This window comes from Talpa occidentalis, unplaced genomic scaffold (genome assembly GCF_014898055.3).
Source record: "Talpa occidentalis isolate TD23 unplaced genomic scaffold, MPIMG_talOcc4v2.1 talOcc4.7, whole genome shotgun sequence".
NCBI lineage: Eukaryota > Metazoa > Chordata > Mammalia > Eulipotyphla > Talpidae > Talpa > Talpa occidentalis.
This window is the reverse complement of record NW_023605083.1, coordinates 65,122,503-65,143,682: the sequence shown is the minus strand read 5'-3', so window position 1 is coordinate 65,143,682 and position 21,180 is coordinate 65,122,503. Positions and strand designations below refer to the sequence as shown.

Sequence of the window (21,180 nt, the reverse complement as noted above, 5' to 3'; positions counted from 1 at the left end):
GCGCCACCAGGGAGGTCCTACCCCCCAGTTTTTGTATGCATACACAGAAATAAAATCTTTAAAAAAAAAAAAAACCTTTGAAAACAACTGGGAGGTGTTGGCCAAATTGGGGGGCGGGGCGGGGTTACTGGGATTCCTGTTACCACCACATGATGAGGGAATGAAAGTCCAGGAGGTACAATGACTTGGGTAATGTTACAAAGTAAGCCCAGGCCTGGTCTCTGCTAAACTATGACTGTCTTCCCAGAGTTCGAACCAGAGGATGTGGACAGCCCAGGAAGTTCCTGCTCGCCTCCCCACTGGCTCCCTCAGCAGGATCCTCAACCAGACATGACTGAAGACGAGCCAGTTGAGACCCTCAGAGATAATGAGACTGAAGAAACTGGAGGTAGCCCCCCCAGGTTGGGGTATGAGACTTACCTTGGCTCGGGGGACAGTGAAAACGGCAGCCCCAGGACCGTGGGATGGGGTCAGACCACAGACCGAGTGGCCTCTGGCAAACAAGCCAATGGAGACAAACTTTCAGAACATTCTGAGGTCAACCCAACTGTTGACCTCAGTTTTGCAAGGTCCTGGAGCAGTGGAACTGTGAGCCTCGACAACCCTTGCGACAGCCTTGGTTCTACCTGGGAAGAAGAGACCGATGTCCCCCAGCCTGCTGCTCTGGCAGAAACTTTACCACCGAGTCCCAGTCACCACCTCCTAAACCTAGATGACAGAAATGGAGGAAGCGTTACTCTGGCAACTGCCACGGAATTCCAGGACTCCTCAGCATCCCCAACCCAGAGTCCCGAGAGTCCTGCAGATATATGGAGGAGAGAAACTACCAGCCTCTCCTGCCCTCAGTCTGGGGACCAAGCCTGGAAGCGGACACGGATATCACCTAAGCCTCTCCCTTCCCGATTCACCGGCTCCATCAGCCCTCAGAATCATCCTCGACCCAGACAAATTCGTCAGGGCAGGCTGCCACCCAGGCAGGGAACCACTCTGGCTAGCCACTCAGCTTCTGATGTCCCCAAGTATGGCCGGGGGCGGCTGAACCACCCACTCCCTGATTTATCCAAGGTGGGACCCCGGGTGAGGTTCCCCAAAGATGAGAGCTACCGACCCCCCAAGGCCAGGGGCCACAGCAGGCCTCAAGGCCCCACCAAGCCACTAATCTTCAAATCGCCCGCTGAGATTGTGCGGGAGGTACTCTTGAGCAGCGGGGAAACCTGCCTGGGAAAAGACCCACCTCCTGCCCACCCTGTCACCAAGGTACCCCAGGAATTCCAGACGCCTGAACAAGCCACCAGACTGGTCCTTCAGCTCCAGGTGAATGTGACTCATTGCTATAGGCAGCGCATCAAGGCACCTGTTGGCCTAGGTTGGAGGCCACAGTGGTTGGGGGGCCCTAGGGCTGAGCCAGGAGCCCCCTGCTGGTGGAGGCGGGTAGTACCCCCAGCGGTTAAAATAATCCCAAACCCTTTGCTCAAAAGGAATAGTGATTGCCCTCAAGCTGCAACGATAGTCCATGTCTGTTTAACTCCTTCTAGAAAAAAAATCCAGAACGTATTCAAGAGAGAATATAATGTGATGAACCCACCCCTCACCGCATACCCACCACCTGACTTCCACCACCCATCCCCACCACCCAGCCCCTTTTTATCTATGGCCTTTTTATCTACCCCTTTTTATCTACCCCTTTCCCACTCATCCTGCTGGAATATTTTGAATCAAATTTCAGGCACGTAAATCATTTACCCCAAAATATTCTAGTGTTGGTGGAATAAGGAGTCTGTCTTAACGTGACCACAATCGCGTCATCGTCCTCAAAAGTGGACACCAGCGCCTTACTATTATCCCCTATCCGGTCCGTGCTCAGATCTCCCATGCGCCTCATAAATGGCCTGTTTGTTTCAGTTTTTTGAAGCAGGATCCAAACGTGGCTTCTATCTTGCATTCAGTCCATGTGCCTTTCAAGTTTCTCCCACTTTTTTTTTCTTTTTCAAATCTCTTTCATCCTTGTCATTTATTTATTTGCAGAGGAAACCAGTTCCATGCTGCAGAGTTTCCCATATTCTGAACTCTGCTGCTATACCCCTGGCATCTTCATGTCTTCCTTCCTGTCCTGCATGGGGCAGGTTTAGAGTGAGAGGCTTTTTTGCATTGTAACCATCTGTTTATTTCCCCTCCAGATGATGAGCTAATGGGGGGTTGGGGGGTTGGCAAGGGCACATCACTGGTGGTTCCTTCACTGGTGGTGCCCCTGGTTTCCCATGGGCAACATGAGGGGTCACATGTGGCCATCTCCCTCCAGCCAGCCCTTTATGGGGGTAACAAAAGGCCAGTATCCTAATGCTCTCATTTTTTCTGCATTTATTTGCTGAAAATCTTCTATAAAGAAAACCTCTCCTCATCACCTACTTGATTACCAAGGTCTTGTTCAAGTGGGTGAGACGGGAGAAATGCTTGCTTCTCTCCTAATGACCAGTTTTCAGAGCAATGTCTTCGCTCCCTAGCATCCTTCAAAGATGACTAAGGACATTTACTTTTGCTTGTCCCCTATAATGACTTGTTTTTATGAAGCTCTTCAGTTTTACTTAAGGCAGGTAGGAATTTCACCAGATACATCTGTGATTTTCAAGCCTTCTAGTTTTCTACCAAGAGACCCTTAGGTTGTTCATTCAAGCTGCTGTTAAAAAATGCTTACAGGGGCCTCCCCTGGTGGCACAGGCAGTTGAGTTGTGCTGTGAAGCTGTCCGCAGCCTCTGCAGCGCTGGTTCGATCCCGGCCAGTCGGCCGGCGAGAATCCCACATGGTGCAGCAGACCTCTCCTGTCTCTCCCACTGCTCCCCTCAGCAGTGTATTTCATCAGTCTGCCTGTTCTGTTCCCTGCTCTGTCTCTGGTGAATCCTCTCACCCTCCCATGCATCTGGCCTGTACCCCGTTCTTGTATAAATAAATCTTTAAAAAAAATGCTTATAGAACATTTTGCACTGGGTATAGAGCAGTGGGAGATGCCAGCAGTGGGACGGAGTCCAGACAATAGTTGCGGTCCTGCACGGTGGAAGTTGTGCATCAAGGTCAGCTGACCCAGGGTCCCCAGATGGCAGGAGGTGGTAGAGGAGTTGTCCTCTGACACCCCAGAATTTGGCCATGGGGGTCTGCACTGCAGGTGATCATGGAGGGGTCTGCTTCCTTTAGCTCTTAATCTGAGGAGCCCAGAAGACCCCTTTGGGGAATGGGCTCCCTGCAAGCGTTCTCCCAGCAAGGAGCTTGGCCTTGTGACTGTGTTGCTTTCCCTCTCTGCAGGAGGATTACCACAAGCTCCTCACCAAGTATGCTGAGGCTGAGAACACCATCGACCAGCTGCGCCTTGGGGCCAAGGTACCCGGGGCCGGGGGAGGAGGGGGGGGAGTGGGCAGTGTAAAAGTACGGGACTGGGATCCCAGAAACACATCCCAAAGTCTTGGGGCCACTGCCTCCTATGGATCTGGGGTTTTTGTTCAACCACAGGGTCCCTGTGTGACCTTGGGTAATGACCTTGACTCTCTGGGCTCAGTCTCCATACCATTGATGAAATTCGATGTCCTTGAATCCTAGAGTCCAGGGTGCCCAGGAATTTTACCAGAACCTTCCTCCTTCGAGATGAGCCACATGTGGGGTTAGACCCAAATAGTTCAACTGCTGACTCCATTATTCCCCAGTTGTGTGACTTTAAGGCAGTCCCTTGAGCTCTCTGAGCCTGCAGGGAGTAGCACAGCCTTTCTGCTCAGCCCCTTCTCCTTCCCCACCACCTTCCCCACATGCTCTTCTTTACTGCTGACTGAAGACTGAGTGTGTAGCAGGGGTAGTGTGAGGGGGGTCACCCATCTACCCCTACCAGGCCTGGCCCCCACTCTGACTTGGGAGGAGGCCATAAATTGTATGCTTGGGGCCTTCCCCTTTTCTGAGGTGAGGCAGGAAGTGGGACCTGTTGCAGCCACTGTGACTTCCTGCTTCGCCTACCCCCTCTTGCACCATCAAGCAGCACTGGAGGAGGGGTAGGGGCTGAGCTGCAGGGGCATGCACCTCCCTTTCCTTCAGCCTCCTCTCAGGGACCTGCTCCAGCTATCTTGAGGTGCTTCCACTTCCCTAGGTGCAGCCATACTGAGAAAATGTAGGGACCCCGTTCTCGGAGTTCTCCTGTGTGAGAGATGGGCGGGTGTGTGGAGGTGTGGGGCTGGCGCCCCAGAAATGACACATCCCAGCTTCAGTTGGCGCCACTGAAGACCTGGGGTTTTTGTTCAACCACAAGGTCCTTCCGTGACCTTGGGTAATGACCTTGACTCTCTGGACTCAGCCTTTGAGCTGATGGTGTCCTGTGTCCCCATACCTGCTTCTGACGCAGATAGTCCCTTCCAGCCTGGCCTCCTTGAGCACGAATGTAAAAGGGGGTTAATCTACCCTTCTTCCTGGAAACCTCTGACCCTACCGATGTCTGATGCCTTCCAGCTTCCATTACTGCTGAGCCTGAGTCAGGGGCAGAAGGGTCTGGGGGAGTTGGGAGACAGTGCCTGAGGAAGCAGCAGTGCTGAGCAGGAAGCCTCTAGGTCTCCCAAGTCTTTGGGGTGTGGTTTCTCCAGCGCCCTGGTTAGAGAGAGACATGAGGAGACAATGGTGGAGACTCAGTAGAGGGGCTTGGTGAGACAACCTCTGGAGAAACTACATCCTCATGGCTGCCGACTCCTGCTAGGTTTGAGAAGAAAGGAGCTGGTTGCAGGTCCAGGCCCCCAGTTTCCCTCTCTTATAGATTGTGGGATTGGGACCCCAGGGGTCAGAGGCTGTAGAAGGTCTTGGTGGGAGACAAAGGCTCAGACCATCTCCTCCCTCCCTCCCTCCTTTACCCATTTAAGGGAACGGATTGGTATAAGGAAAGTACATACCGGGCACCTGGCAAGTGCTTCCTAAGAGTCGGGGAACACTAGGAGCAGTAGTTTGTTTGTTTGTTTGTTTTTAAAGATTTATTTATTTATACATACAAGAACTGGAGCACAGGCCAGAGGTGTGGGGAGTGAGAGGATTCACCAGAGACAGAGTGGGGAACAGAACAGGCAGAGAGACTGAAATATACTAGGAGCAGTAGTTTTAATAGGAAGAGAGCAGTGGCTTTAATAGGAAGGTTACTGGGCCCCCGTGTGTCAGTACACGCACAGGCAAGGGTGACACAAGGAGACGGTGGAGACTCAGACCACTGTCTCGTGTGTGTGCAGCACAGGAGGCTGCAGTGGGTCAGCGTCAGCCACTCTCTCCCAATTGGCCCCTGGCCTGAGGGTTCTCAAAAGAAGGCTGAGCACAGGTCAGCTGGACTCTTTCAGAAGCAGGCTGACACTCTCCTGGCTCCCCCGTCTAACAACCACCTAGAGGAACAGCACAGGCAGGGCTCACCATCCACCCTGCTGAGGACACGGGGCTCAGCTGGCTGGGGCTTGTCGCTCTAACCAGGACCCTTGGAGACTCCACACCCCAAAGACTTGGGAGACCTAGAGCCTTCCTGCTCAGCACTACTGCTCCCTCAGGCTGAGCTGGAGGGGCGTGGCCTCCCCTCCCAGGGGCCTGCTAAACCCCTCACTTAGCTCAGAGCCCCCAGGAAGAGGACAGTGAAATGCTGCCAGGCCCCAGGCAGCGTGTACTACCAGGTCACCTCATCTGATCTTCTTAACAAGGGGAAACTGAGGCTCACTCAGATGGCTTTCACTCAACATCTCACACTGGTAAAGGATGAAAAGTTTACGGGATTAAACCCACTGATTCCAGAGTGGGTGCTCCATTTCCCATGCCTGGGTGGGCCTGGAGGGCCCGGGCAGTCTGTGGTGGAGGCATAGGGATTAGGCAGAGTGATGGTGCTGTAGTGGTGATAACCATAGTAATAAGTGATACTCACTGATCACGCTCTCAAGTAACTTAGCTTTGGGGAAACTGAAGCACAGAGAGGCTCGGTAATTTTCTCAAGATCACTCAACAAGTAGATTCCAGGTTCTGTAGCTGAGGAGGTTAACCCTGGAGTCTCAGTCTGGCCTGGGAGCATCACTGGATCCCAGCTGGGGATGGGGGCCGAGCCAGGGGCCCGGCTGAGGGACTAGGGGGCCATGGGGCTGGAAGCTAGAGCTGGTTGAGTCACTGCCTGGCAGCTCTGTGCTCTGGCAGTGTCTGGCCAGAGTTTGCAGTGATCTCACCCCCTTGATGCCCATGCTTTCCCCCAGCCCCTCGCCCCCATCTGCTGCAGGGGGACCCAGGGGGGCAGAGGAGACCAGAACGTACCTCAGAGTTAGCGAAATGACATAAAACTGCCTTTCCTAAAGTATGTGTTCTGATGGCCACCAGTGGGTCCTGAGGCGTCCCTGGTGGAGTTGGGGGGAGGGGGAGAGGTGGGAGTATGTGTTTGGAGGAGTTGGGGAGCACTCCCTATTCACTCCCTCCCCTTCTGCCCCATTCACAGGGCCCATTAGCATTTCAAAGGCTGGAGACCCATCTGTGCTGAGAGCAGTTACTCCTTAACCCAGTACTTCCCAGGCACTGGCCTGCCTCCCTCACAGACTCCTGATTACCCGCCGCCCCCCCAGAAGCTCATCCAGCCCCAGGGAGCTCTGTGGGACACCCTGGCTTGAAAGGGGGGCTCTTGGCCTCTAGGGGGTTCCCTAGCAGTGCCCAGAGACAGGTCCCCTGAAGGCTTGCAGTTGTCTATCTCCCCCGTTTCCAGCTCTGAGCCTCTGCAGTTAAACTCTTTGATCCCTGCCACATGGGGTCTCTTCCTGGAGCTCCCCAGGTTGGGCTGAAGCTAGGGGAGGGTTGGAGCTGAGCAGGGGAAGCACGCAGGTGACTGGGCCTCCCCAGGATTTGGGTCACCTCGGGAGGAGAGGGTGCTGGTGGGCAAGCCCCCACAGGCAGGACTGAGCAGATGGCAGGGGATTATTAAAATCCAGCTTTGTTCTCCTCCAGGCTGGGCCTGAGAGAGGCAGGGAGAGGTGGGGGGGGGGGGGCAAGGCAAGCTGGGCCATTGTCCCTCACTTTGGAGATTTTTCTGACATAATCAGGACGTGAAGAGCAATTTAAGCAGGAAGAGGATGCCTGCCTGAGAACTAAGGGGCTTCCTCGACCAGGCTTATCCAAAATTGCCCACTGCTCTCACCTGGGAGCAGCAGGGGCAGTAAGATAAGATGCCTGACATCATGAAGGGCAGGGGCACTGAGGCACCAGAGAGAGGTAGCTGTTCCAGGGACCTGTCTCCACAGTGGTCACACAAATGACAATGGTGATGATGATAATGGTAATAAATCTGCTGATGATGGAGATAATGATGGGGAGGAAGGAGACAGTGATGACAGGGATGATGAACCTGAAGGTGATGGCTGCTGTTTATCAAATACACTTTATGCACAAAGAGGTTGGTCAGCTGCTCTGGGACTCAAAGGTGGGCAGTGGTAGTGCCTGGAAATGGACCCAGGCTCTGCGGAACTCACAGGCGAAGCCAGGGATCAGCAATCTTTCTCTGTTGGTTGCCAGAGAGTGAATATTTTCAGCTTTGTAGGTCATACAGTCTCTGTGGTAACCACTCCTCCCTGCTGTTGGAGCTTGAAAGCCTCCACGGACAGTATGTAAACAAATGAGCACGGCCTTGTAAAATAAAACCTTATTCACAGAAGCAGACCATAGCTTGCCAGCCCCGGCTCCGGATCATGGCCCAATGCTGAGTTTCGAATGGTCTTCCTTGGTCATCTGCCTGACTCCAGACTTCTCTCTCAGGCCCTGGGCTACTCATCATAGGAAATCCATCCTTGAATGAGGGGGGATCTGCTGCAACTAACATTAGTTCATTCACTTTCCTGCTCTTTGACTCGAATGGCCATTCAGTGCTGTTTTTATCAAGATGATAATTACTGGAAATAATTTTATTAGTAAATAATAATATGAATTATTACGTGAGTTATAAAGTTATATTATTTTCATGGTAATTAATATAGAAAGCCATAGAATTTGGGGTCCAAGTAGGTTTATAAACCTCAGCCCAAAAAGTATCAACTGAAGATTTTGAGTGACTTAACCTCTCTGAATCTCAGTTTCCTCTTCTGTAAAATGGGGACAATGGTCCCTGCCTTGTCTCCCTTTGGGTATGGCTAGAGAATACTAGGGAGTGTAAACCCTTCTCCCAATGTTTGGTCCCTACCCAAGAGCTCCACTAAAAGTTAGCATTTATTTTTATAAGGCTTGTTTGTTGAGCGACTCAATGATGGTGTGAATGAAGGTGAGATCTGATTTGGCTCTCAGTTGACTCTGCCCTTGCCTCCCCTCCCCAACAGGTGAACCTGTACTCGGACCCACCTCAGCCAAGCCACAGCATCCACCTGGGCACTGTACCCCAAGGGACCAAGGTCATGTCCTTTACCATCCCGCAGCCCCACTCTGTGGAGCGGTGGTCAGGCCCTGCTGAGACCCCACAGGCCTCAGAGTCCTCAGGTGAGTAGGGAGAGGTGGTGGCTGGAGGACACTTGTGCCTCTGTCTGCTCTGGGGGTGCTTGTTGACCCTGCTGATGGTACTGGCTTTAGGTCAGGAGAGGGAGGGAGGTGAGACCCCTCCCTCTGCCTTTGGACTTGAAAAGATCAAATGCAATGTGGAAAGGGTCCCATCCCATTCCCCCTCCCCCCGCCCCCCCCCCCATTGCTTTGAGGCAGAGTGGCCTGGGTGGAGCCCTGGCTCGGTTACTTAGCAACTGGGTGAACTTGGGCGAGTTGTGTGACGGCATTGTCACCGTGGAGCCCATATGGGGCCAGGTCCTGCGCCCAACCTTGTCACTCGTGATCTCAGTGACTCCAAACCTCAACTTGGTGAGCATACTCTGATGTTACCCCATTGACAGTTAAGGGGACCCAGACTTGGAGCCATGAGGATGAGCTGGAGCACATGCTGCTACCAGGGGCAGGGCTGGGATTTTGAACCCACCTCTTTCTGTTTTGGAGCCAAAACCGTTGCCTAGAGCCCATTGGCCAGGCTTGGCTCCAGCTGTACGATCCGAGGAAAATGTGACCTTGTTCTCCCCTTTAAGTGGGGATGATACTACCCAGCCACTTTCTGGGGACAGCGTGATGATGGAGTGGAATGACCAAGCTGCCACTTGGTGGTGGTGGTGGTGGTTTTATGGTTCAGCTTCAGTCTCAGCCCCGGGGAGACTGTTGTTGGCCCCAAAATTCATTGTCTGTATATTCCAGGCTGTCCATCAGCTCATGGAGACCTGATCACCTCACCCATCAACGTGGCCACCCCAATGTGGCTTCCAGAGAACCAAGGCATTGCCAAGGACCAGCCCTTCACTGAGCGTACCCAAGCACTAGCTTCTCAGGCCAGTCAGTTCCTGGCCAAGGTGAGTGGACCCCCACCTTTGCCAGGGGAGATGTTACTTCTCTGGGGAGAGCATTGCCTCAGCCTGCTTAAATGAAAGGCTCTCTGTAGGGCTCACTTGTCTGTCACTCCCGTGTCAGAGTTAACTTGGCAACCTTGAAAACATGAGCCTCTTCCCTGGTGACAGAGGCCACTCAGCTCTAGCCACCTACTTGTTGCCCAGTACTAGTTTCCTCCTCTTGTTGGTATTGTGTGCCATCAGATTCTCTAGCTGTGCTTGAGTGTCTTCTGGTTGATTCCTGGGTAAGATCCAGCTCTTTCAAGGTTCTGGATGGTACCAGAACCTTCACTCTGCTTTTCCACTTTAGAATAAGTCACCTCACTTTCTTAGTTCATTTCATGACAGAAATCAAGTCTCCCTTCTCTCTCAAAGGGCCTTTATATTTTCATCAAAGAGCCAAAGTAACTGAATTGTTTGCAAGTCTGTTTATAACTACACATTTGGCTTTATTCCAAAAGAGCTTCAAGGTGGCTTAAAAAACATGCATTACAACCACATCCTGAAAATGGAAGTGAGAAAACTGGAGCAAAGGGGAAGTACGGAAGGAAAAATAAGTAAAATGAATTTAGGGTGAAGTTAGTAAGCCAGATGTTCTGTTGGACCCCGAGCACTTTACCAATGCATGTTTGGCTTTGAGCTTCCTAGTTGCCAATGCAAAAATGTGACATATGCAGTCCCGTATCCATAAAATATTCCCGCAGAGAAACACCAGGATTTTGCTTCTTTCTTTTGGTAACAGCTTTATTGAGTCAAAATTCATCTACCATATAATTCATCCTTTCACAGTGTAAGCTTAGAAAGAAAAGTCTTGAAGAGTGTGTCAGTGATTTTTACCATATTCAGGGGGGTACAACAGTCCCCGTGATCAACTTTAAAGCTTTTTCATCACCTAATAAGAAGCCCCATATCCACTGATTAATCACTCTCCAATCCCCTTTCCTCAGCCCCTACCTTTGTCTCTCTGGGTTTGCTTAGTCTGGACTTTTCATATAATGGATTCATGTATTATTTGTCCTTTTGTGTCTGGTTTCATTCATTTCACATATTTTCCAGACTCATCCATGTGGTAGAATGGACAGGTACTTAGTTCCCTTTTATCACCACCATTCTTGGTCCTGAAACTGGAGAGATTTTCCCTGTTCTGTATATTATAAATTAAGGTCTGGTCAAGGTGGTTAAGAGTACTTGTCATGGCATGTCTGCCTGTGATGTGTTGTAAGTATAAAACACTTTCCGGATTTCAAAGACTTAGCATGATAAACAAAATATAAAATAGACTCGAGGGTATAGCCTCTTGGGGCCACCTTTGTACATTTGTTCTCATTGACCAACGTGATATTAAGCAATACAACGGTACAAGCAAATTGTATTTTTCCTTTTTCATTTCCTCTGTATTTTGTACAGATGGTACCATACTAGAAGCACTGTCCTGTACCTTGACTTGACACCAAAAAGTTGGTCTTGGAAGTGCATATACATAAGAACATACACCTGTGCCTTCCTTCTCTTTGTGACCGCATACTATTCCACAGCACGGCATTTAGACTGTTACCTAGAGTCCACTACCCCACCCCCCTACTATACCGCAGTAAATATCCTGCCTCATAGGTCTTATACACACAAGTGAACTGTGCTTTGCTGTTGATAAATTCCTGGAGATTCCACTTTGATTCTTCCCAGTAATTGCCAAAGCCGGTGGTGGAGTTGGTTTCTGGCACCCACCTTCCTACGCTTGGCAGAAAACCCACATCCTGAGGTGAAACCCAGCTCCTCTTGCCAACATGTGACTGTGGCTCAGTGTGGGAGTCTGCAGTGTTCATCTTCCGGTGTCTGCATTAACGGAGTGTTTTTTCCACGCCCACATCCAGGTGGAGTCTTTTGTAGACCTGATGCAGGCAGGACGGCTCACACCCCGGGACCAACTCAAGGTACTGCCCACTTCAGGAGATGCTCTTGTAACCACCAGACAGCTGCTCTGTCTCCAGTAGTGGAGTCTCTGAAGCCTCCTTTGCTACAATACAGACCAAAAAAATCCCAGGCACAGTGTCTCCTTTTAGAATAAACAGCCCTGCTTAGCTTTCCATGATAATGATGCTTCAAACCAATAGTTCCCACCTGTTAAGTAATGATAATGGGGTGCCAGGCACTGGTCAGCCCTGGGGGTACATGATTTCATTGTATCACTATTAAAACTCAGGGAGGCAGTTAAGCCATCACCCCCATTTAATTGGGATGGAACTGAAGCCCAGAAAGATGGTTCAGAGGTCACACAACTAGCAGGCGGCAGCAGTTTGGCTGCCTGATTCCCAGGCCCAGGGTGGTGATCTCTGTTTCATACTGCTTCCGCCGGGACCCCTGTCCCTAGGCAACCAGAAAGAGCCCTTCTCTTTCATATTTTCTCTATTATAAAAGTAACTGTCTAAAACTTGAACATCAGGGACAAGAGGGAACCCTAACATTGACTTATTTCCTTTTCGGCATTGGTATTTCTAGGTAACTAAAGTCATGTATAAAATTTAGGTTTCTGCTTCACCAGGGTCCCAGGAAGTAGGTGGAGCTTTCAAAGCCGGGAGTGGGGGGCTGCAGGAAGGGGCCGTGAGTAGGGGTGTGGGCAGCCTGGGGAGCCTGACAAAGAGCAGGGGAGCCCAGAGACCATCGCCTGCTGGGGTCTGTTCCCTCCCTACAGGTCTCTCCTCTGTGACCCTGGGCCCTCTCAGTGGCACCCCACCCGATAGATCCCGGGGAGACCAGTGGGCAGGGAGCCCGGCTGGTGCTCAAGGCACAGAGCCTGGTGGGGAGAAGAGCTAAGGGAGGCCTGGAGGGGCAAAGGCAACAGCCTGGTTTGTAACAAAAAGACTATGGTGTGAGTCTTCCCTATGTTGTTATGCGCCTATCGCTTACAATTTCCAAGTGCAAAGTGTATACGGATTACACTTTCTCGCTGAGTGGATGCCGAGGACCTTAAAAATTGACCCCATTCATTTTCTTCCTCTCTGTCCCAAACCCCCCATATCCAAGGAGGTTGGGAACTGTTGGAAGTTTGGCGACTCAACTCTGCCATCAGCGTAGAGTCGGGTGGGGAAAATGCTAACCAGGGATAGTGTCCCCACCGCCTGTGGTTTTAGGCACGTGTAAGGTGTTATTTTGTTTACTATGGGGTCTAGTTAAGCCATGAGCTCTGGAGTTAGAGGGCCTGGGTTCAGATCCTGCCTCTATACTTGCTCACTCACTGTGTGACCATCACCAACTTAAAATAACCTTTCTGTGCCTCAGTTTCCTCCTCGTTAAATGAAGGTGATAAATCACCCCCTCTCTTTATGACTATGTTGACGTTAAATGGATAATGCAAAGTGCTTTAGCTCAGAACCTTCATGCTATATAACTGCTAGTTATTACCGATGATAGAAAACATCATCTGTGCTGATAGTCTGTAAGAATTAGTAATCCCAAATTTTGCAAATCAAGAATGAGGATCCATATCTCTCAAGTACTAGGTCCTTAAGGGGACATAGTGAGAGTATTTGATGCTATAACTGCCATGGAACATTGGGGTTCTTATAGGTCTACCCAGGAGGGGCTGGTGCTAGGGTTGTGTGTCTGCTGTGTCTGCTGTGTCAGTCTGATGGCTGAGAGCTCTGCCAGGACAGGCAGGCCCCAGAGGGTCCCTATTCAGGGACCCCGAGGACTCTGTAGACCCAGGGTGAGCCCCATGGCCCCCCTTAAGCTGTTCTGTCCACTGTGTCTGCAGGGACGAAACCCCCCAGGGGCTGGTACTCAGGTCCTCTTGGTCTGCTCTGGTTTCAGGGTTTCCAGTTGCTAAAGGCTGCCCATGCGGCCCTGGAGGAAGAATACCTGAAGGCCTGCAAGGACCAGCAACTGGCCCAGCAGCCAGCCGGCTCCACGGGAACTCCTGGGCAATTTGATCCTGGCAGGTACACACTGGGGAGGGAGGCCTGGAGGACAGATGAGGCAGGCCTGTAGGGGGAGGCCATGCTCTGTCCTCATAATTTGTACACTAGGGGCCAGGGAGAAATCCTGTCCCAATTAACAACATATCCAAGGGCGGGGATACTGGAAGGCTATTTGTGTCCCTTTGGAATCTCTGCAATGGAAAGTGACCTTGGAGAGAAGAGCTTGGAGAATAGGGAAACTGAGGCAGAAGGCAAAGGGATTAGCTCAGGTACATAGCCTGTTGGCAGTGTGGGGGTGGAATCTGGGGGGACCAGGGCTCAGGTCTGCTGATTACCAGTGGAATCCACTTTCATCTTGTTTATTTCAAGTTCTTGCATAATCTACATGATGATGTTCATGGACTCCACCTATGGACATTCTCTGGGGCCCCCTCTATGAAACATGGCCTCTCTGACCTACCTCACGTGGCTGCCATCCCAGGCTCTTGGTGCTGATGTTTCCCCATTCCAGGGAGCTGGAGGCAGAGATATTCCAGCTGGGAATTCGTCTAGAAGAACTGCAGGACCACATGGACCAGAGCCAGCAGGCCCCCGAGGGAGCCGGGTCAGACCTGCCTCTGGGGAGCCCCCCAGTCACACCCTGCCCCTACCAGCCAAGGTGCCCACCCTCTCCTTCGGCACACGGCCCCACGCCAATCACCCAGACCCTCTGCTCTGAGGTACCTCTCTGCCCAACCACGTTGGTCTTCTCCTTCCTTCCGTCATTTCTCCACTCACTGATTTCTTCACTTTGTAGTCATGATGTGTGTTTCCTATGCCAGGACCCGTGACAGAAGGTGGGAACTCAGTGGGAAATAGCAATGAATAGGCAACTTCTGCCCTCAGGGAGTTTTCTGTCTAGTTGAACAAATTATGTGTTATAAATCCTCAGTTACCTGTCTGGAGAATGGGTTAACTGGTTGTGCTGATGAGATTGTGAGGTGAGGTCTGCAGTGTCTGGCACATAGTAGGTGCTCAGTTGATGGCAGCCAGTACAGTCACATGTTGCTGAGTGATAGGAATACATTCCGAGAAGTGTGTTAGATGATTATGTGAAGGTGAACACCCTAGAGTGTCCTGGCACAGACCTAGCTGGCACCTCCCACGCACTGAGGCTGGAAGGTGCAGCCCACTGGGACCTCGGTCATATGTGGGGTTTAAGCTGCCCATCCTTGACCGACATGTTGCTAAGCAAAGTGTGACCGTAAGGCTCATCAAGCCACCCAGCCCTGGCATCCTGCACAGGTGGAGTTCGGGACGGGTGGAGTTTGGGTGGGTGGGGTGGAGGGTGGAGTTAAGGAGTCTAACCTATTTCTTACTCCAGCCCCCAGCATGAGCCTAGCATGAAACAGGTGCTTAAAAAATGGTGTTTAGTTATCTGCTGAGTGTCTCCCTGCCTTTCTGGCCCCCAGTCCGACGCCACCTGCACGGACCCCCGCCCATCACACATGAACCCGGAGATGAGCTCTGCCAGCAGTGAGGTGGGAGACAGGACACTGGGCCTCCCAGCCCCCCTCAGATGCAAGGAGCTGCAGATGGAGCAAGGCTTCCATGGCCTGCTGGAGCGGTGGGTGTCCCCAGCAGTGAGGCCAGGGTGCTGGCTCTCCCTGGGCCGAGGTCACAGCCTCTGTGTGCTCCTCTGCAGGTACCTCAGTGTGAAGTCCCTTCCAGAAGCCATGAGGCTGGAGGAGGAGGAGCAGGTCTGCACGGAGGACAGAGCAGCTCCCACTCCAGCGAAAGCCGAGGCCAGTGCCCTCCCTGTGGTGCAGGCTGAGAGAGGTCACGGGCCCCTTCTTGAGTATGTCGCTGAGTCCCTCCCCTTGTCCCATACCACCTCCCAAATCACAGGGGTGCTAATTGTCCTGGGTGTAGATAGCCCACTGCAGCTTAGAAACGGCTTTCCAGCCACTTAGCTCGGCTTCTCCAGGTGAGGAAGGTACACCTGTGACAGCACTGGAAATGGCTTCGGGGGATGTGGAACCCGGCTTTCAGCAGGACAGATGCAGCATAATTCTCCTTTTCCATCTTAGACCTTCTAAGAAGGTCAAGGAGAAAGTCTCAGTGCTCTTATGTTTTTAACGCCATTTCCATAAATTTTGCTCTACTCAGAAGACTTAACGTCACTATTTTAAAATTGAGGAGCAGTATTACAAATCACAGGTAGAAATGAACTTAGAAAATAAACAGGAAAACTAGACCATGAACTCACTGAGGGAAGACACCCTCAGCAGCCCCTTTAACCAGTAACAATCCATGTCAAATACGTTTTCCTCTTTTATTTTCCAAGTTAGCCTTTACTTGTAATAGTGTCGGTCTTTCTTAGTAGAGGGAAGTTTATGGAAATAACTGAAGTAGGAGAGATGTTATTGCAAATTCCCAAAGCTTGGTTGTTTCTACACTATTTCCACCATGGTGACTGGGTGTAATTTTGTTGGCATCCCCATCCTATCGTTGAGAAAAGTGAGATTCAGAGAGGGGAGGGGCTTTGCCCAGGATCACACAGCTAAAGGGTGGCAGGATCAGAGTGGGCCCCCAGGGAGCCTGACTCCCAAGCTTGTGCTGTGCCCTGCTTGGCTCCCAAGTCTGGGCTGCTTGGCCTGTGCCAGGGCTCAGGGTTGACATGTCTCTCCTTCCCTGCCAGGGAGACCATGGAGCAGATGGCATCTGTGAATCCACTGGGTTTCCACACACCTGGCATCAGAGACCGGCACCCATCAGGCCTGGGCAAGGCAGAGGCCACTCCCCCAGGCCCTGGCAGGCCACCCCACCCTCAGGGCACCAAGTCCTCAGGGTCGCACAAGAGCAGTCTCACCAGCCTAGAGGGAAGTGGCATCTCTGAGCACCCTCCACAGAAGTCTCTGCACCACACTGGCAGGCCCCAGCTGGAAGTAAGTGTCTGCAGGAGGCCTGGGCTTGGGGCCTCAGGGCCACTCCCTGCATCTTCCAGAGCTTTCTACCTCTGGGCCTTTGCTCATGCCATTCCCTTCCAAACACCTGCTCCCATCCCTGCCAGTCACAGTCCTGCCCAGCATTCAGGACTTGTGCCCAGTATCACCTCTTGGCTGTAACTCTTCCCCTAGTTCCCCACTCCTACCAGGAGCTCTGGTTCCTCCTGAGCAACAATTGCCTATGTTTCTAGAGCTGCATAGCATAGCTGGGGTCTTTTTGACCACGCCAGGCCCTGTGTGCTGTTACAGCAGTAGTTTTTAAATGGATGCAGAGGTGACCAGTTACTGTGTAAATGTGACGTGCTGGGCAGCCTTCTGTAGAATAATGTGTGTGTCTGCATGTGTGTGTACACACACACACATACTCACACACAACCCTCTATAGTCCTAGTGGGCCATTGTAAGGAATCTGCAGCGGGCTGTGAGCTGGAGAGCAGGCACCTGTGTGGCTGTGTTGGGGTTCCTTGTGCCTGACACTAGACCCTGGCTGTAGGAGGTGCATGCATGATGGGTTTTATTTTCCCAATTCATTGGGCCTGGCATTTCTGTAGTCAGATAGGACCGTGACATTCCAGGCCCAAGCCAGAAGACATGTGGACTTGAGAATCCTGATCCTGTAACGGGAATGCTTTCTCCTGCTCTGTCTATTCCTGGCTCAAGAAAACTGTCTCTCTTCCAAGGACCCTGGCTCCCACTCCTCACAGGATGTTCTGGGGTGTCCCCTTGGGCCGCGGAGGCCCTGCCCGGGCCTGAGGACCCAAGGACCCTCACATCCTGGCCTGGCTGTTAGGAGCTGGCCAGACTCCATCTGTGAGGCTCTGGAATGTGGGGCCCAGGCCAGGATGCCATGGGCTTCCCAGAATGCCCTGTACACATTCCTCAGACTTAAAGGGACTCTGCCTCTTTCAGGAGACCTGGATGGCATCCCCGGAGACAGACAGTGGCTTTGTGGGCTCAGAAACCAGCAGAGTGTCACCCCTCACCCAGACCCCAGAGCACCGGCTCTCCCACATCAGGTACCCTGGGGACCCTACTATAGTCCCCCAGTGTCCCACACCAGGGATAGCTTGCTGATCCAACTGCTGTGAACCCCAGAGTGGGGGTGATGGTATGGCCACTCTCAGAGACCTCACTTCATCCCCTCAACCATGGTTCCTCACCCCCATGTTATTGATGGAGGGGAAAGGAGGCTCAGAGAGGGCAAGCGACTTGCCCAGTGTCACCCAGCCAATTAACAGCAGATTGGGAAATAAATACTTGGACAAATGAACAGGTGGATGGTGAATGAATAAGAACTATGGCAGGGTGGAGTGAGATGAGCAGAAGACAAGGATAAAGGGCAATTGGGCAGCTACCTGAGGTAGGGGCTGGGCTGGAACCCAAGGGGAAGGGAGACGGGGCAGGGAACACAGAAAAGGGAGGCAGAGAAACCATGTAAAGTGGTGACCTCCAAAGCCCCCTTGGGAAGCCCATGTGCCAACCCAGGGCTGCTTGGGAAGAATGGATAGAAATTCTATTTCTCTTCATAGGCCTTAAAAACAAAATTGAACTTTATTATTTTGTGGATATGGGTGGGCAGGTGCACTGCTCTGCAGTTTAAGAAATGCAGGTGTAGTGGGGTGCATCCTCAGAAATATCGTGCACACAGGGTGATGTCGAAAAGGTCAAGAACTCATTGGCTTCTGTGTGGAGGGGCTCCGAGGCCATAGCCCCTCTCTCTGTGATCTGAATGAGTCTCTCCTTGGTACCGCAGCACCCCAGGGATATTAGCCCAGCCCTTCACGGATTCTGTGCCCCGGGAAAGAGCCTCCCACCCCCAGACCAGGGGTCCTCGGGTCCCCAGAAGAGTCACTGAGCCCAGCACACCCAGAAGCCGAGCCCAGAGGCACCTCTCCGCCCGGGGCAGTCCTCTCCCGCAGAAGACACCCAGCTTCCCCCCAGAGCCGACGCTAGCTACAGAGATGGGTGAGTGGATACTTCTGGGTTGGCCAGAACCTTAGGTGACCAATTGTATTCGTTTAAAAAAAAAAAAACCCAACAGAAAAACTTGCATTACCCTTTAAATATAAAATACTAGAAGGTTCATTATAGGAAAGTTGGAAGTTACAAAGTCAACAAAAGAGAACAAAGAAAAAATACACTGGAAACGATTATACTGGCCTTTTTTTTTTTTTTTAAAGATTCATTTATTTATTTATACAAGCTCTGGGTATAGTCAGAAGCGCAGGAGGGTGAGAGAATCCACCAGAGCCAGAGCGGGGAGCAGAGCAGGCAGAAGGACCGAAGTACACTGCTGAGGGGAGCAGCGGCGGCAGGAGAGGTCTGCGCGCCATGTGGGACCCTCCTCCAGTGGCCGGGGAGCAGCCAGGGATTGAACTGGTGCCGCAGAGGCTGCGGGCAGCTTCGCAACCCAGCGCTCAACCGCTGCGCCACCGGGGAGGCCCTATACTGGCCTTTTGGTGTAATACCTGTGAGCCATTTTGTGTGCCAGTCATGTACATGTACATAATCTTAGAACAGAGATGGGATCCTATCATACATGAATGCTTGATAACCTTTTTGTCCCCACTTAAAATTGTATCACAAACACCTCTGGTCTATAAACTCTGATACCATTTTTCACCTTTAAAAAAATGTGAACTTTTTAGGGAAGTAAAGCAAACCAATGTACAGGAACATTAAGTCGGTGAATTTTTGCAAAGTGAACACAGGCCCAGAAACCCTACATGAATAGCATCCAGACCCCCCTGTGGGGACCAGTGAACCTTCACTGCTTGACTTCTAGCACCTGAGGTTAGCTTTGCCTCTTTTTCTAGTTTGTCATCCTCATATTTTTGATTAAAGTTTTTATCTTGAGATCACTGTAGATCACATGTAGTTGTGAGAAGTCACAGGCAGAGATTCCAGATCCCCCTCACCCAGTTCTGATAACATCTGGCAGATGTTATCGACATCGATACAGTCAAGACAGAACATTCTACTGCAGGTTCCTTCCTGTTGCCTTTTGGACATGTACCCATGTACCCCCCCACTACCTACACTCTTCCTCAGCACCTGGAGACACGGCACTGTTTTTACCTCTAACTTTGTCATTTCAAGAATGTTGTATCCGTGGAGTCATAGGATATATAAGTTTGGGGAGTGGTATTTTCACTCAGCATACTTTTCGGGCGGTTCATTTGGATTGTTCCAGGTATCTATAGGATGTTCCTTGATTTATTGCTTCAGCAGTACCAAGGCCTCACTGGTTTTCGTGCCCAAACCAGATTTTTAACCTCTGGTGTCTCCTCCCATTGAAAGAGCTGGGGATGCCCTCCCCGAAATAGACAAAGGCAAAGGTGTGACTGCAATTTCAGAGGCAGGGGAGGATCAGAGTTGGTCCCAGCACAGATCAGTAAGATGCAGGATCAAGTCGGGAATGGGGGGAGAGTGAAAAAACAATGAACTCTCAGGATGGGGTGCTGGGTCTGATGCCAGGACGGGGAGCAGTTCTGCAGGCCCTGCTTAACACCCTAAGCTTCCAGCAAAATCCATGTCTTCTGGTTTTGAGGTCAATGGGTCCTTGACCTCATAAGGAATTTCGTGACCTCAGCCAGCCACTGTCCATAGTTCATGCTTTGAGGGTGTTTCTTTTTGTAAACTCACTTGGCTCTCTTTTTGCCTCCCGAACTGTCCCAAGGTTCAGAGTTTGAGAGACAAAAGCGGATTTCTGAACAGCACCCTGCCAGCAGGACCGTCAGCCCTCCCACCGCCTCGATCCCAGACATCCCAGCCCATGCAGCCCTGCCCCATGGACCAGCAGAGACCACTCCTGGCTTCCTCTTCACCAGATCAGGGCGAGAGTAAGTCGCATACTTGGACGCCAGGGAGTCGAGCTCATCCCAGGCAGGAGAGCGGTGCCCGAGCGAGGCAGGGCCTGCTGGCACTCAGATCTGGTGGTGGCACCAGACCAACCCACACATCTTGCCTTCCAGCTCAGGGTGCCTCTGTGGGGCCTCATTGATCTGGGCTCTGAGGACACTTTTCCAGTTACTGAGAAATGAGCTAGAGGTTCACCTTTGGCGCTGAGACCTCTCCCTGCTCCCTGCATGTCCCTTCCAAGACAGGGCAGGCAAATGTTTTCACAGGGACATGTTTTCTGCAGTTCATGCATTATATGAACTGTGTTTTTCCAATTCTTCTCTTTTTAATCCAAGTATAGTTCTAAGGAAGTTGTTTCTTGCTTGGTTGAACACAAATGGCAAAATAGGCTGCTTGGTCCTCATCTTCTGAGTGGCTTGTGGCCAGTAATCAGGTGCTTTTACAGGATTGGGATGTCTGTCCCTGAATGCACAAGATGACTGCGCTGCAGTCACCAGTCTGGGCCTCCTAAGCCTGTTGCAGTTGTGAGGGTGTTTGTCATGTGCAGAGCTGGGTTGAGCTGCTGGCATTTGGCTTCCAAGGCCGAGTTTAATAAATGCACTGCAGTCCCCTGTGACGTCAATGTGCCTGTAGTACCCAGGCCATGGGAACACACTAGTTGCCTTGTAAGGATCACTGTCTTGTAAGAGGAACAGAGCGACAGGTGCTCACACCCAGGGTGACAAGCACAAAGTGGCAAAGCCCAAAGGACTCTGGGAGCAGAGAAGGGGCATCTAGCTCAGAGGTTTCAGGGAGGACTCCCTGGAGGAAGTGGACCTGGAGAGATCTTGGAGGGCCTTGAACTCTGGTCAGAGGTTTGGAAGGTGGCTTGTCTCAGAGGTGCTTGCTGAATATTTATGAAGGCGTGAAGACTCACCTGAGGACAGTGAAGGCAGGGGGGCGGGGGGTGGTGGTGGTGGTGTGGTAAGGTTTGTGGCTTTTTTTTTTTTTAAAGATTTATTTATG

At 51.6% G+C, this 21,180-nt stretch overlaps 1 protein-coding gene across 2 annotated transcripts in view; it reads left to right on the top strand.

Moving 5' to 3' along the window:
- Positions 1-21,180, top strand: part of AKNA (AT-hook transcription factor) — a 49,800-nt gene that overhangs the window by 19,155 nt on the left and 9,465 nt on the right. For both annotated transcript variants that reach the window (XM_037495414.2, XM_037495413.2), the window contains exons 3-15: positions 248-1,314; positions 3,295-3,369; positions 8,319-8,475; positions 9,226-9,377; positions 11,285-11,344; positions 13,221-13,348; positions 13,839-14,046; positions 14,779-14,933; positions 15,012-15,164; positions 16,008-16,254; positions 17,224-17,330; positions 18,068-18,279; positions 19,994-20,156. In XM_037495414.2, the coding sequence (XP_037351311.1) occupies positions 248-1,314; positions 3,295-3,369; positions 8,319-8,475; positions 9,226-9,377; positions 11,285-11,344; positions 13,221-13,348; positions 13,839-14,046; positions 14,779-14,933; positions 15,012-15,164; positions 16,008-16,254; positions 17,224-17,330; positions 18,068-18,279; positions 19,994-20,156 (2,884 nt within the window). The remainder of the gene's footprint in view (positions 1-247; positions 1,315-3,294; positions 3,370-8,318; positions 8,476-9,225; positions 9,378-11,284; positions 11,345-13,220; positions 13,349-13,838; positions 14,047-14,778; positions 14,934-15,011; positions 15,165-16,007; positions 16,255-17,223; positions 17,331-18,067; positions 18,280-19,993; positions 20,157-21,180) is intronic.